At 49.9% G+C, this 15,666-nt stretch overlaps 1 protein-coding gene across 1 annotated transcript; it reads right to left on the bottom strand.

Annotated features, from left to right (window-relative positions):
* Positions 1-1,750: 1,750 nt before the first annotated feature.
* Klf10 (KLF transcription factor 10) lies at positions 1,751-8,366 on the bottom strand. Its single transcript, XM_069991178.1, has 4 exons — positions 8,224-8,366; positions 4,838-5,071; positions 3,834-4,743; positions 1,751-3,454 (listed from the first exon to the last, which is right to left on the bottom strand). Exons 1-4 carry the CDS (start codon positions 8,257-8,259, stop codon positions 3,195-3,197), a joined length of 1,440 nt encoding a protein of 479 aa, XP_069847279.1. The 5' UTR covers positions 8,260-8,366; the 3' UTR covers positions 1,751-3,194.
* Between the last annotated feature and the right edge of the window lie 7,300 nt (positions 8,367-15,666).

Here is a 15,666-nt window from a genome sequence, read left to right on the forward strand (position 1 = left end):
GCGTGCTAATGTGCTGAGGGCCTTACCCCTGTGAGGAGGCTTTCCCAACATGCACAGGCCCCATCTAATTATCAGAAAATATCAGCTAGAATGATCTTGACCAGCATCCAGCATTCTCTAAAATAACTGGCAAGTGCTGTCCACAAGACAAGACATGAACTACCAGAGATAGCCAGAGGGCTAGACACATATGTGAACTACATGCAACTCATGACAATAGGTCAGTTCCTATACCAAGAAGACAGCACAAAATCTACGAGTATTGGACTACGGCTAGCTTGGAAGTACTCTACAGCTCTACAAGGACCACATAAGAAATTCATATAGGAGCTGGGTACTGGTGGCTCACCCCTGTAATCCTAGCTGCTCAGGATGCTGAGATCTAAGGCTTGTTTGTGATTCGAAGCCACGAGAGGCAGGAAAGTTTATTAGACTTTTATCTCCAATAAACGACTCAGAAAAAGCCCAAGTGTTGATATGGCTCAAGTGGTCTAGTGGTAGTCTTCAGCAAAAGCTCAGGGACAATACACCAGCCGAGTTCAAGCCCCAAGATTGGCAAACAAACAAACAAAAACAAAAACACAAACATCATATTAGTTCTATTTTTCCTACTTTCTTTTTTTTTTTTTTTTTTTTGGGGGGGGGTCCGGTCGTGGGGCCTGAACTCTGGGCCTGGGTGCTATCCCTCAGCTCCTCAGCTCAAGGCTAGCGCTCTACCACTTGAGCCACAGCGCCACTTCCGGCTTTTTTTTTTTGTTTATGTGGTGCTGAGGAATCGAACCCAGGGCCTCATGCATGCAAGGCAAGCACTCTACCACTGAGCCACCTTCCAAGCCCTTGAAGTGCTTTATTTGAATCCTTTCAAGGTTCCTAAAGTTGCAGTTGCCTAAAATTGGGAAGAACAGTGACAACGGCAGTCCCATTGCTATGTCATTACTATTAGGCATGGAAATAGGCAGAATTCCTCTGTCTTCCTCCTGCGCCATTTCTGGACACTTGCTACCTGTTACACCAGGGGTGTTTGTGAAGCTCGTATTACCCAACAGCAAAGCCTCATAACAGCAAAGATCTTCTTCAACATCTATGTTGAACATAAGTGGTATTAAATTGCCAAGAGAAAAAAAGTAACAACAGGTGAACAGATGACTAGACACCCATCCTACAACTGCCCCTCACCAGGATGCAACAGTAAGCCAGATTCTAGGTCACCCATGAATTTGGACATGACCTTAGGGATTTTAGAGTACATCCTTACTGATGAGTGACTAGCAGTTTATTTCTCTTCAGATGGGACATATTCAAACATATCCATGTTTGAATACTAATGCTTGTTGCAAGTAAGGCATCAATCACTTTCTAGTCAGAATTAATGCAACTTCTAGAATGGTCTTTCACTCTTTGGATAATAGGTCAGGCTTTTATTGCCACAGCAGTTTCATTGCTTGTGCTTATTTACTGTAGTGTTCATTTTATCTTAAAATGCTACTTAACAAGGTTTTGCTGAGGGCTGGAGCTCTTAATCTCAAATTACCAAAATGCACAAGAATGTTTAAAATGTGTTGGTTTTCTAGAACTTGCTGGCTCACGCATTTCAACTAAGATATAGCTAGCTGGCCTCATTTTTTAAACTCTTGATTCATAGGGAAGCTCCCTCTGTACTCAATTTGAATGAGACTCTAGGAGAAAATCAGACACTATGCAATCATTGTCAAGGTGAGGCCTAAAAATGGTTAACAAATACAACAAGCTATTAAGTATACCAAAGAAAATTCTTTATTGTAAACAAGATATAAAGTACAACAAAAGAAACATTGTGCAAATTGTAACTCACAAGGACTTTTTCCTAATTAAGAAAAAAAACTTTTTTTTAACCAAGATTCCAAGTTTTGATGCCAGAAAACCTTTAAATGGGAATATATGGTGGTATTTTCACTATATTATTTTAAACAATTTTACCACTGTGTAGATCATCTACTATACAACAGAACAGAACAGAACAGAAATGCTGTTAATTAATAAAAGCCCCTGTGCTAGGCCGTAGATGTAGCTCAGTGGCAGAGTACTTGCCTGGCCTGTGGAAGGACTCCATGGGAGTTTTTTGAGTACTTCCAAAACTGGGGTGGTAAGGAGAACATAACTATATTTTCAAGTTGAAAAACAAAGTAAATACTCTGGCAATAATAATTTCTCTACCTACCTACCTCTACATCCCCGAAAAACTCATATAAATAAATAGGACATTTATCTATCTGTAAATAATGGTCACTAATTTTGTAATTTAATAAAGCACACATTTTATCTTCATAATGTAAGGGTACTTTACAGATAACATGAGCCGTCTTTTTCAAGGAGTTATCTAAAATTACTGATATACTTCTTTACAAAATGTATTTTCATTTTCAGAATCTTTTTTCTTTAACAAAGTGCAGTGTATCTTAGAGTCTACAGAAAACATTGATATACAATTTTTGAATCTACACAAGAAACTGCAGGCAAACTAAAGTCCAAAGCATAATAAAATGCCTAAATACTCATTTGTTAAACCTTCAAAACAAAAATGCAAAATGAAAATTGTAGCTGTACTTCAAAGCAATTAAATGAGTAAGGATTCCAACCTCTCCTTTAGCAATGTACAGCCTTCATTCAATTCCAAATACCAATAGTGTAAAAATGATAGTTCAAGATATATTCAGTAATTACACCCATGAAGTTGACGGGAAAGACTAGAAATAGTGAACAAGATAACTCTAGGAAAAGATGACAATCTGTATAATAATACCAACTGATTTCTGATGTCCATCTCTGTACCGTGATTTCTAGTCTCCCTGTTCTTGAAACCAGTGCTTGAGAAGAGTCACATTTAAAAACTGGTCTCAAGTGTAGCAAAAAAAAAAAAAAAGTAACAGAGGTGCACACATTCTAAACCTGTGCTACCTGTGACCTCACCTGAAACCTTCAAACCATACTCAAGGGAACACAAGCCCTCATCTCTCATGTGGTAAATGAAACCTGCCCTGCAGTGATGGGCCTGTGGCCAAAGCACTGGTCATGTGACCCATACTGGGCTCCACCTCAGGTCATAGGCTACACTCAGCCCCACTCCAGGGCCACAGACTTTTGTAGCAGAAGTATTCTGACCCCACCACTGCTTCCCAGCTGGGACTAAAGTTAGTTCTCATTCTTCACCTCATCCATCACTGGTTGGGTGCAGGGATTGAAGGTAGAGTAATGTCATTTAACTTGCTCACTTCCATCTGCCAGTTTGGGAGCTTCTTGGCTGACAGGTGGCGTCGGGCGTGCTTGGTCAGATGGTCACTCCTCATGAACCGCCGGTCGCACATGGGACAGGCAAATTTCTTCTCGCCTGTGTGGGTTCGCCGGTGTCTGGACAGTTCATCAGAACGGGCGAACCTCCTTTCACAACCTTTCCAGCTACAGCTAAAAGGCTTCTCTCCTAGAACAGACAAATTCAGGTTATCGTTATTATACATTAAGAAATTACTGAGTTATCACAGGATGAGTATTGCTCTACTTGCTACTTTCACTTCATCATGGTTGCGATACTCTTCTCAGGAACGCTAAAGGCTATTGGGCCTCAACTAGTCTAACAGTTTTCAAGATCCTTTGACTAAACTACCCAGACATCTAAAAAGCCATTGAGTTAAAAATGAAAGTCCACAGAAGGTCTTTTAGGGGAATGAATTCTGGTAAATTACCCGTTGATAAAGCAAGTTCTTCCTTAACAAGCTTGCTTTGTATATGTGATCATAGCCAAACTCGCTCCCTGTCCACACTCATTCTAAAGACACAAAGAACAAGAGCTCCATCCATACCTGTATGTGTTCTCATGTGGGCCTTCAGGTGGGAACTTTTAAAGTAGGTCTTGCCACACCCTGGGTGGCTACAGATGTGACTTCTTACTCTGGATGAGTCGATCTGAGGAGTGACTTTTGCTGCCGAAGGGGGAAACCCAGGTGCAGGAGCAATGGGAGAGAGTCTGGTGCCGTTGGGGCTCAACACTGGAGGCTTTGGGCTTGGCACTACGGTCTGAGGGACGACAAACATGACGGCGCCTTTGGGCACCTGAGTGCCCATGAACACCACAGGTGGGCAGACCGCCGGTGGCTGGCTGGGTGGAGTGCTGGGAACGACAGTGGTCACAACGGGGTTGTTTGCAGGAAGAGGAACCATCTGGCAGATGACAGGCAGAGGCGACATTCCCCCTGTGGGCACTGTGGGTGGAGACACCAACACAGACTTCTGCTGCGGGGATGCTGGAGCTGGCTGAGACCTACAAATGACAGTCTCTGAGGAAGGCACAGAAAAGTCATAGAGTGGCACACCTGCTTTCTCGTCGGCATCTGCCACCGCATTTCGCTCACATTTGGACCTGTTTGGTGACACAGCTGCACAGGGAATGTTTTTTCTTGCAGCTTCCACATTTAGGTGGGTTCTTCTTCTAAAAGAATTGTCCTGGTAGTTGAGGATGCCAGCTGCTTTCACTGGGCAAGATTGGTGGTTACATAACTGGGCATCAGCTGTATGTCGAATCACACTTGTTGCCTGAGCCTTGGGGAGTTTGGGGGTAGATACTGGGTTCTGTTCCTCTTTGAAAGGTACAGGGATAGCAGGCTTGGCAGGGTCTGAGAATGACTTGAAATGTCCAGTAGGTGGCGCTGGTGCCATCAGATTTGACACTTGAGAGGGCTCAAAGTCAGAGGGGCTGTAAGGCGGGGTCAAACACTGAAGAAGAGAAATGCATATGAGAAATTTAACATTTGATTATGTAAGTGGTAATAAACTATATAATTTACACCCATTTAAGAACAACACTTACAAATGCTGGGATGGCATGGAAGTCAGGTGTGCCTGGAAGCAGACTGTCCTCCTCTGATGTATCAGAGGCTGGAGTAACAGGTCTGTTTTCCAGGTATTTCTTAAAGCCAGATTTCCAACTGCAGCTCATAGACATAAGGGCCTCGACAGCTTCAAAGTCACTTTTCTCTGTAGTCTTGTTCCAGGAATACATACTCTCTTTTGACCTTTCTGAAATCATTTCCATTCTCTCCTCCTATAAAAACAGAAGAAGCTATCAGCTTCTCATCATACAATGACACAAAGAAATATATTTTCTTTTAAAAAACAACAAACAAAACTTGCAACCTTTCCAAGCTAAAATTCATTTTTTTCACTTGTCAGGTGACCCAGTCTTCATGGTAGTAATACGGCCCCCCCATCTAGTTTGCTTGAATATTGATTTCCTTGCAATACAAAGAAGAATAACTTATCAGCATTAAGGGGATGAAGAACAATGTTCTCAATGCATCTGCGCCTCCAGTGCTGAGAAGAAAAATGTGTTTGTCTTTCTAGAGTAGCCACGTGAGACTGAGGTCAGGCAAAATTAAGGGAGGAGTCTGCAGAAAAGTTTTTTTTTTTTTTGTCAGTCATGGGGCTTGAACTCTGAGCCTGTGAGCTGTCCCTGAGCTCTTCAGCTCAAGACTAGCCCCTACCATTTGAGCCACAGCGCCACTTCCTGTTTTCTGAGTGGCTTACTGGAGATAAAGAGTCTCACGTCAGGACTCTTCCTGATCAGGCTGGCTTTGAACCGTGATCCTCAGATCTCAGCCTCCTCAGTAGTTAGGTGTAAGCCACTGGCGCCAGGGAGAAAAATTCTCCAAACTACAGGTACAAAGTATTGTTTGTTTTGCAGTACTAGTAATTTTGCGCGTGAGTGCCAATCTTGGGCCTCGAACTCAGGGCCTGGGTGCTACCCTTCTTTCCTTTTGCTCAAGGCTCATACTCTATAAGCACAGGTCCAACTTTTTTGGTGGTTAGCTGGGGTCAGTCTCAAGTACTTTTGTGCCATGCTGACTTAGAAACTTGATCCTCAGATCTCAGCCTCCTGAATAGCTAGGATTACAGGAATTTCTTATACAATACCAGGCTGATATGGGTTCGATCTTTGAATAGTCAAACCCCTGTGAATAGTTTTGAAATAAAAAAAAAAAAAATCGAACAATCCTCAGGGATTTCTATTTGAAAGCTAAAATTGACAACTTGATTACCTAGGTAGAGATGAAAAATGCAAAGCTTATTTTGTCCAAGTTTCATCTAATGCTTGTATTCTCTTTTGCTGGGCCTTTAACACAATGTTTGCTACTCAATAATACTAGAGGCCGAAGCCAGAGAATATAACTACTTGAGAAATCTGCAAGAATCAAAACAGAACGTATATTAACTTCTTTCAAGGCCCAATGACCAACTCCCTATTTTTCACGGAGCTTGTGTAAAAATACCAAGAGTCATTACTTCATAAGTTACACCGTATTTATTCTTGAAGCTTGGATTAAAGATGATCCTTAAAAACAAGAGCCAGGGCTATGGAAATATCACTAACAATGCAATTGCATAATCGCGCGCGCCTTTTATGTAAGCCGCCACAGACACAAGACAGGCAGTGTAAAAGCTTCCAGAGGCACGCATGCAAAGAAAAGAAAAAAGAAAGGTAGGCCGGGGAGAGAGAGCCAGAGCCGGGAAGGGCTAGGAAGGGAAACTGGGTGGGGAAGGAAGGGATCTGGGCGGCCGGCAGGAAAGGGAAGCGCGGGCAGGGAGGCAGGCGCAGGGGGTGGGGGCGGAGGCGGACGGCGGGGGAGATCCTCGCTGGCCGAGACCAACCGCTGGGGCCGCCCTAACCTCAAAGAGGCTGGCGGGTGAGTCACTGGGAACATTCCTCTCCGCGAGCACGTCTCCGCGCCCCGGCCCGTGCCATTGGCCAGCCTGCCGGCGGCCCGCACTCTGATTGGCTGAGCGGCCCAGAGCGGAGGCGGGGGTGGGGGCGAGGCATGTGAACAAAGCGTGATCAGCGGCTGCCCCGGGCCGCGCAGGAAACGTGAACTGGGAATTGCCGCGCCGTCACCTTTCCCCTACTTCCTGAGCCCCGGCCTCCCCCACCCCCGCCCCGGAGGGGAGGGGCCCATAGGGAGGGCGGGGCGGCGCCGGCGCTAGTGGAGCCCGCCCCTGCCAGCTCCCCCGAGCCGCCGTTCCCTTAGGAACCGACAGCGGGGCTGGGCCTCGCTCCCGCCCCTGGCGGAGGCCGGGGCTGGGTCACCCGGGGACGAGGAGCTCCCCGGGCGCACCCGCTCCGGGCCCAGCCCAGAACTCCGCCTTGGCGGCGGGAGGAGGAGCTGAGTTCCCGCGGAAGCCCGGCCGCCGCCCTCCTCCCGCCCGCAGACCCCGGGGACCCGGCCGAAGCCCCAGGCGCTCCCCGCCCACGCGGCCCGCGGGAACCTCCGACCCCCCCGCGTGTCCCGCAGACGCGGCGCCCCCTCCCCGCGGCTTCCGGCAGCTCCGGCCCGCCGCCGTCTCCGCGGGTTCCCAGACGTGCAACCCCCACAGGCGCGAGCTCCAGACGCACAGCCCCCGGAGCCCGCGGCTCCCGCCTAGACATGCGGGCGGCCCCCGCGTCTCGCGGAGCCGGCTTCCCCGCCCACCTCCCTCCCACCCAGCGGCTGGATCCCGCTCCCCGCCCCCCCCCCGGCCCCCGAGGCAGGTCCCAGCCCCCTCCAGTCATCGGAAGGTGGCCACCTGCCTCCGCCGGGGATGGAGTCTCTCCAGACGTCTGCGGGGTACCTCGACACCCCCCCTCCCGCTTGGCGGCTGCAGGGCCCACGTGCCATCCCCCGCGCCGACGCCGAGCCCCCTCCCCCAGCCCCGCGGGCGACCAGCTCGGCGGAGCAGCCCCGTCCTGCAAGCCTGCTCAGACCCCAATCAATGAGCAGCCCCCCGCCACCCTGGGGCGCAGTCCGGATCCAGACTGGCATCTTCCCCTAGTGCCAGGTGCAGGGTGCGCCCCCTCCTCTTCCACACCTCCCACCAACCTCGCCGCCAGAGCAGCAGCCCCGGCCCGCAGCCCCCGCCCCTCTACGGTCCGTAACTCCCGCACTTGTTAACTGAGATCTCCCTTGGGGGGCTACCGCTTCCCCTTCCCGATACCCCTCGGACCCAGATCCCGCTCTGCGGTATCCAGGTCTTAGTCCTCCAACCCCTCCGAGTCAAACGCCCTCGCTGAGGTGCAGCCTACGGTCAGGAAGCCCCTGGGCTCCCCCCCCCCGACTCCGCTGCAGCCAGGGTTCCCTGGCGTGGCTGCTGTCAGAGTTCGCGTCCCCCGGCTAGCCCCAGGCTCCACGGCGCAGAGAAGGACCAGGGCATCCCCAGGCGACTTACCGCAGCTTGTTGGAGAGAAGCACCGAAGTTGAGCATGGTAGGCAGCCTAGCTGCAGGTAGCGAGCTGACTGGCTGCCGGCTGCCTGGCCACCGACGGGCGCACGGAGACACTCGACGCCACTCCCGCCGCTACCGCGCACCGCGCCGTCTGCCCCCTCCCCATTCAGGTAGCCGCTCAGCCTGCCCCGCGCCGCGGGCGGGGGTGGGGGCGGAGCCTGCGGCCGGCCAATCAGTAGCAAAGGTGTGTGAAGCTCCAGCCAATGGGCTTCCAGGGCCACGCGTGATCAGCGGCTGCCCGGCAGCGTGAAGCTGTGTCAGTGGAGCGTGTACACAACCCCCGTTAGCGTGTTCCCTGGGTCTTGTCGGGGGAAACTCCCGCGGCCACCTGACTCAGTGACGCCGGTCGCCCACCCCTCGCCTCTGGTTCCCCCCCCCCAGACTTAGGAGGGCGGCGCCACCGGAGGGGTTCAAACGGGGAGGCGCGGCGGCGGCGCGGCCAGGCACTGCAGCGGGCCGGCCCCACGTGGGAGGGGTGGGGAGGGATGCCCGCCCCGCCCAGTCCCCTTCCCGCAGGGCCCCACCATCCCAGCCCGCCACGGGCGGGACGCCCAGCCAGCGGGCGGGGGAGGCGGCGGCTGTGAGCCAAGGAGCTCCAGCCAAAAGATCTGCATTGGAAGCGCCGTCCTTGTGACGCGTCTGGCGAGAAAGCACAGCCGAGTGGCCGACCTGAGCTGCATTTCTTAGCATTTGCTGGGTTTGGCCTGGCGGAGCCGTGAGGAGCACCGGGGCGGGAAGGGGGGCGGGGAGCCCCGCCACTGCACAGACACCTGCTCGCGCACACACGCACGCACACACACACACACACACACACCCGCCCACGCCGCCGGCTCGTCCTCCCCATCTGCGGCCCTGGCAACCTCGCCCGCCTCTTCCCGCCCCGCCCAGTCCTCCTCCGGGGCTGCGGAGAGGCTGGTGTGGGGACTGCAGGAAACCCCAACGCCAGGGCTGGCCCTGCCGTGGCAGAGGGCTGTGGGCAGATCTCGGTTCTTACCCTTTCTGGCTCTGCCACTTGACTGCGGAATCGAGTTTGAGCTTGGTGTAGTTAAAAGTTTAAATTGGAGTCGCCCGTGCTGTTTCAAAGGTAGACCTGGCCTCCCCTCCCTCCCTCTTCCTCCCTTCCCTCCCCCCCCTCCCCGGTCGCCTTGAGACCCAGACCTCCGCCTGTGGTGAGGGATGGAGTGGAGCCAGGACTTCTGGGGTCTCCAGACTTGGGTTCGGGCCCACCTGAAGTGGGATTCCTGGCCAGGTCAAAGACACACAGTTCCGTCTATACTTCACCCGGTAGCCGGTCCAGGCAGGCTGCGCTTCTAATAGTCTAAAAGGAAAACTGTCTATGTGCTGCAGCCTGGCCTGGGGCCTCTGGATCAGAGAGGCCTAGGCTCTGCTTTGGCGCCCTGTCTCCTCCTTTTGGCCTTTTGAGAGCTCACAGCAGCTATTTGAAGCCCTGCAGGGTGATAACAGGGCCTAAGGCAAACTGAAGATTTTTATCTCCTGCAGAGAGGCCTGTCCAGAGGCTGTTTCACTTCTCTGGGGGACTAAGGGAGGATTCATACTGTAGGAATTCTTAATTTCTAGCCGCAAGAGCATTAGAATTTTTAAACTACGAATTCTACAAACATATGATTGCTCCTTCTGATATACCGAGAGCCGGGGCCAGCCAAAGCAATAGTAATAATAATACCACTATTGGCCAGGGCCAGGGAGGCCCTGGGTAGGGGCCCGGAGGAGCTGAGGACTGAATGGCCTCCTGTCACCGCCTGTCCTGAATCTGCTGGAGGGGCGCCAGCTCAGCAGTGCAGGCGGCTCTTCCTGCTTCCATCCACCCCAGGCTCCTGCTTCTGTCTGCAGGGGTGTCCCTCCCTGCAGGCTTCCTTCCGATTGGGCTGTCCCATCCTGTTGATCTGAGCCTGAGGGGCTGGAGCAGCTGGCCTGGGCACCTGCTGTAGGGCAGGAAGCTCCAGTGTGTGCCCAGCGGCAAGCCTGCCTTCCTTCCTGCCCGGGTGCCACCCCCTAGAGTGGCCAAAGCTAGATTCCCCAGGCCTAACCCCTGTGCCTTCCTCAGGAATGTGGGGCCTGCTGGCATGGTGCCCCAGCATGCTGAGTTCAGGGTCTTGTGGGAGTGATTTAAAACAGGAAAGAAAAGAGGAGGATGGGGGGGGGGGGAGCTGGTAGTGGTAGCACAATTCCTTGAGATTCAGAGAAGGCTATTGGCCTGGTACCTCCGACCCAGCATCACCATTCCTAACATCGCTGTTTTTATGGTTTTTATTTGGATTCCTCCTCAATGGCCCAGCCTCCACCTTTTTCTTCAAAGCCCAGGATCCACTCAGTCCCCAGGTCTCTTGACTCAGAAATATCTCCTTACTTCCTATTTTTACCCTTTTTTTTTGGTCAGTTGTGGGGCTTGAATTCTGAGCCTGAACACTGTCCCTCAGCCCTTCAGCTCAAGGCTAGCACTCTACCACTTGAGCTATAGCGCCACTTCCGGTTTTCTGGTGGGTTATTGGAGATAAGAGTTTCAGGGACTTTCCTGCCTGGGCTGGCTTTGAACCTCCATCCTCAGATCTCAGCCTCCTGAGTAGCTAGGATTGCAGGCCCAGTGCCCTGCCTATTTTTACCCTTCAAGTGTTGCTCTAGGTCAGTTTTATTGTTTTTTTAATATAGAGTCACTTGTAGCTCATATTAGATTGGCACTTGCTGTGTAATGTAGATCAGCTTTAAATTCCATGTTCTCTCCAGGCACTGGTGGCTCATGCCTGTAATCCTAGCTAGTCAGGAGGCTGAGATCTGAGGATCACTGTTTGAAGTCAGCCCAGGCAGGATAGTCCATGACTCTTATCTCCATTAAACCACTAGAAAACCGGAAGTGGCACCATAGCTCAAGGAGTAGAGCACGCCTTAAGCTAAAGAGCTGAGGGACAGGGCCCAGGCCCAGAGTTCAAGACCCACACTGACAAAAAATTAAATTAAATTAAAAAATTCCATGTTCTCTGGCCTACACCTATCTAGTGCTGGGATTACAGGTATACTCACAGGACCAAGCTAGGCTCTGTCTTCAGCTCCTAATTGGATAAAGCAATCTCCATACCCTCCCCGCCCCCACACACCCCTTAGGTGTTTTTTCAGTGTCCAAACTCTTAGCTGAGACCAGAATGGCTTTCTGAAAGTCATGATCCAATCATGACACTTCCCTAAAAAAATCGTTACCAGGGGTCATCTCATTATAAGTTAGCAGCCTGTCTCCAAGTATCCCCACAACCCTTCTAATGTCATCTCCAGCTTATACCTTCCATTTTTCACAGCCAACTGTTAGGTTTTTAAAAAGAGGTAGTGAGTAAGAACAGCACCATGCACGTGGTATTCAGGTAAGGGGTAGGTTTATTCAGTAGACCTGCTGGGACCAGGCAAGGTTGGCACTCCATGCGGTCGGGAAAGGCCTGGGAAAGAGAGAGAAAAGAGCTAGAAAAGAGAGAAAAGAGCTAGAAAAGAGAGCATCTGGGAAAGAGGTGGGAAAGAGAGCTAGGAAAGAGAAGAAAAGGAAAGAGCTGAGAAAGAGCTAGAAAAGAGCAGAGAGAGGGCGTCTGGGCCTGGGCTAGGCCTTATTTAGGGTATGGGCGGAGAAAGGTGTGACCACATCAAATTCAGATGTGACCTCAGCGGATGCAGATGTGACCTCTTCCAGGTGTCCCAGTTGCCTAGGTAACGCAGGTACTGGGTGGAGACTTTGCTGCGAGGAGGGTGGAGTCTGCTAGCCATCCAGGAGCGGACCTTACACCAATGAGTTGCTGTTTCTCCAACATCTGGTACATTTTCATGCCCCTGTCATATCTTTACTCAATAAACACAGAGTTATTTGTACCTTTGTTCATTTATTCACTCCAACATTCATCGAATATCTAATATGTTTGGGGAGAACAATAACAGACAAGCAAGGTCCCTGCTTGAGAAAAGCTGGTATGGGGAGACAAAGACAAGTACACAGTATGTATATTTGTAGAAACACACATGTATATTCACATATCACATGAAAGCATTATTAATGAAAGTTCCCTGCAATGCATAGAAAGTAAGTAAATAATTTGTTTGGGGCAATGGGAGACAGTTGCTCTGAGAAGTCTTTTTTTTTTGTCAGCCGTGGGACCTGAACTAGGCCTGGGTGCTGTCCTTCAGCCCTTCAGCTCAAGGCTAGCACTCTACCACTTGAGCCACAGTGCCACTTCCAGTTTTCTGGTGGTTTATTGGAGATGAGAGTCTCACAGACTTTCCTGCCTGGGGTGACTTTGAACCGCGATCCTCAGATCTCAGCCTCCTAAGTAACTAGGATTACAGATGTGAGCCATCAATGCCTGGCTTTCTGAGAAGTCTTTCTCTCTTTTCCTTCCTTCCTTCCTTCCTTCCTTCCTTCCTTCCTTCCTTCCTTCCTTTCCTTCTTTCTCTTCTTCTTCTTTCTTTCTTTCTTTCTTTCTTTCTTTCTTTCTTTCTTTCTTTCTTTCTTTCTTTCTTTCTTTCTTTCTTTCTTTCTTTCTTTCTTTCTTTCTTTCTTTTTTTTTGGTCCAGTTGTGGGGCCTGAACTCTGGGCCTAGGCACTGTCCCTCAACTCTTCAGTTCAAGGCTAGTGCTCTACCACTTGAGCCACAGCGCCACTTCTGGCTTTTTTCTTTTTGCTTATGTGGTGCTGAGGAATCAAACCTAGGGCCTCCTGCATGTAAGGCAAGCACTCTACCACTGAACCACGTTCCCAGCCCTTCCTTCCTTCCTTTCTTTCTCTTTCTTCCTTTCTTTCTTTCTTTCTTCCTTTCTTTCTTCCTTCCTTTCTTTCTGTCTTTCTTTCTTTCTTTCTTTCTTTCTTTCTTTCTTTCTTTCTTTCTTTCTTTCTTTCTTTCTTTCTTTCTTTCTTTCTTTCTTTCTTTCTTGCCAGTTCTGGGGCTTGAACTCAGGGCCTGGTTGCTGTCCCTGAGGGTCTTTTGCTCAAGGATAGCACTCTACCCCTTGATCCACAGCACCACTTCCCACTCTTTCTGAGTAGTTTATTGGAGATAAGAGTCTCATGGACTCCCTGTCTGGGCTGCCTTTTAATCACCATCCTCAGATTTCAGCTTCCTGAGTAGCTAGGATTACAGGTATGAGCCACTAGTGCCCAACTTCTGAGAAGTTTTGCCCCCTTCTTGCCTCCCCCCCTTCTCTCTCTCATTTGCTGGTGGTCCTGAAGATTGAACCTAATGCCTCCTCAGTTCAAATGCTAAGCAAGCATTGAACCATTGAGTTATACCCTCAGGAAACTTTGAAAGTGAAAAGCTAATGAAAAAGGTGGGAAAATTGAGTAAAGTGCATGCAAAACCAAACAAGGAAGAGTCCTGCAGCAGGAAGGAGTGTGCAGGTATGGGGCCTGGGGGCTGGAAGTGAGGTGTGTGCTGGGGACAGCGGGAGATGACAAGCAATGTGGGTGGACTACTGAGGATGAAGCAGATTTTCTTCATAGCACCAGGAGGAGGCCATAGTGTCTTGGAGGAAATGTAATTTTTATTCTTGAAGGGCCCCCTTAGTCTTCCTGGGTTTCAATGTCTTGCTCCTTGCCCAATAGTTGAAGACTTCCTTGTTAACTCCTGATGGAATTCATTGGTCTCTGCTACCAGAGCAGAGAATGGTGTGTTTACCATGTCTAATAGCAGGATCTAGTGGATAATAATAAACCCTGCCCACATTTCACCTAGATCTGAGCTCCTTGAAGACAGCCGCCAGATCATAATCATCATTCAGTTGCAGTAATTGTTCTATTGTAGGCATTCAGTATTTTTCCAATAGAGAAAATAAATTGCAGATTGTCCCCAAGACCCCCTGGAGTTGCAAACTGAATGTGGGCCAGTGCCTAGGTGGAAGTATGCATCCTTCTGTGCCTTGCCCTTGTGTCAGCGAATAGAAAGCTGTCATATGGGACATGAGTAAGACAAAAGCCCTTGGGCAGTGGTAAGCAGTGCCTCTAAGAGATGTTGATCATTTGTTGCTGCTGCTGCTGTGGTATTTTTGTTTTCCCCCCTTTAGAATAACAAAGGAAGGGGATAGGTATGATAGTTCATACCTATAATATAATATAATATAATATAATCCCAGCTAGCATTCAGGAGGCAGGATCATGAGTTCCTGACTTAAGGAAGGCTTCCCCTAGTTGATCTCTTAAGTGGGGGAGTCAAGGGGCTAAGGCAGATGATAGAGAGCACTGGAGTTTCAGGATCGTCTGAATGGTCTGGATCACAGATTTGAATTATAGGATAAGGAGCTTGAGTTGTTAAGCACAGCAGACCAAGCACAGTCTTTTTTTTTCTTTTCTTTTCTTGCCCAAACTGCGGCTTGAACTCAGGGCTTGGGCATTGTCCCTTAGATTTCCCACTCAAGGCTGGAGCTCTACTACTTGAGTCAGAGCTCTACCTCCAGCTTTTTGGTAGTTAATTGGAGATAAAAGTCTCCTGGATGGGGCTGGGTGGGGCTGGCTCAGTGGTAGAGTGCTTGCCTTGCATATATGAGGCCCGGAGTTCGATTCCTCAGCACCACATAAGCAGAAAAAGCCAGAAGTGGCATTGTGGCTCAAGTTGTAGGGCACTAGCCTTGAGCTAAAGAGCTGAGGGACAGTGCCCAGGCCCAGAGTTCAGGCCCACGACTGACCAAAAAAAGTCTCATGGATGGCTGGATGCTGGTGGTTCACTCAGGAGGCTGAGATCTGAGAATCGTGGTTCAAAGCCAGCCCGGGCAGGAACATCCATGAGACTCTTATCTCCAATTAACCACCTGAAAACCAGAAGTGGTGTGGTGGCTCAAGTGGTAGGAGCACTAGCCTTGAGCTAAAGAGCTGAGGGACAGCGCCCAGGCCCAGAGTTCAAGCCCCATGACCAACCAAAAAAAAGAAAAAAAGTCTCATGGACTTTCCTGCCCAGGTTGGCTTTAAACCACAATCCTCAGATCTCAGCCTCCCAAATAGCTAGGATTTACAGCATGAACAAGCAGCGCCCACTTCACAAACAGCTTTTGTACACTGTGGAAGAGATGCAGAACTCAAGATCCTCAAGAACTATGGGGGCCAGGCTCTGGTGGCTCACACCTGTAATCCTAGCTACTCAGAAGGCTGAAATCTGAGGATCTCGGGACTCTTATCTCCAATTAACCAGCAAAAAACCCAGAAGTGGCTCTGTGGCTTAAGTGGTAGAGCACTAGCCTTGAACTCAAGAGCTGAGGGACTGCACCCAGGAGCAGACGTGACAGACCCATGACAGCCTAAAAAAATTAAAAAGAGAATGTGGGGATCTGCTGATAAGTAACATAGTAAGCAAATGTGTGTGTGTGTGTGTGTGTGTGTGTGCATGCGTGTGCGTGCGTGCGCTGAGGCTTGAATTC

This window comes from Dipodomys merriami, unplaced genomic scaffold, assembly GCF_024711535.1.
Source record: "Dipodomys merriami isolate MVZ:Mamm:240054 unplaced genomic scaffold, mDipMer1.0.p SCAF_4, whole genome shotgun sequence".
Taxonomy (NCBI): Eukaryota; Metazoa; Chordata; class Mammalia; order Rodentia; family Heteromyidae; genus Dipodomys; species Dipodomys merriami.

What these genes read in the sequence shown, in the direction of transcription:
- Klf10 (XM_069991178.1), bottom strand. Translation starts at nt 8,259, where the DNA reads ATGCTCAACTTCGGTGCTTCTCTCCAACAAGCTGCG. An exon ending in TCCATGCCATCCCAGCATTT is followed by an intron (nt 4,744 to 4,837) that starts GTAAGTGTTGTT and finishes TCTCTTCTTCAG; the next exon opens with TGTTTGACCCCGCCTTACAG. An exon ending in CCACATGAGAACACATACAG is followed by an intron (nt 3,455 to 3,833) that starts GTATGGATGGAG and finishes TGTCTGTTCTAG; the next exon opens with GAGAGAAGCCTTTTAGCTGT.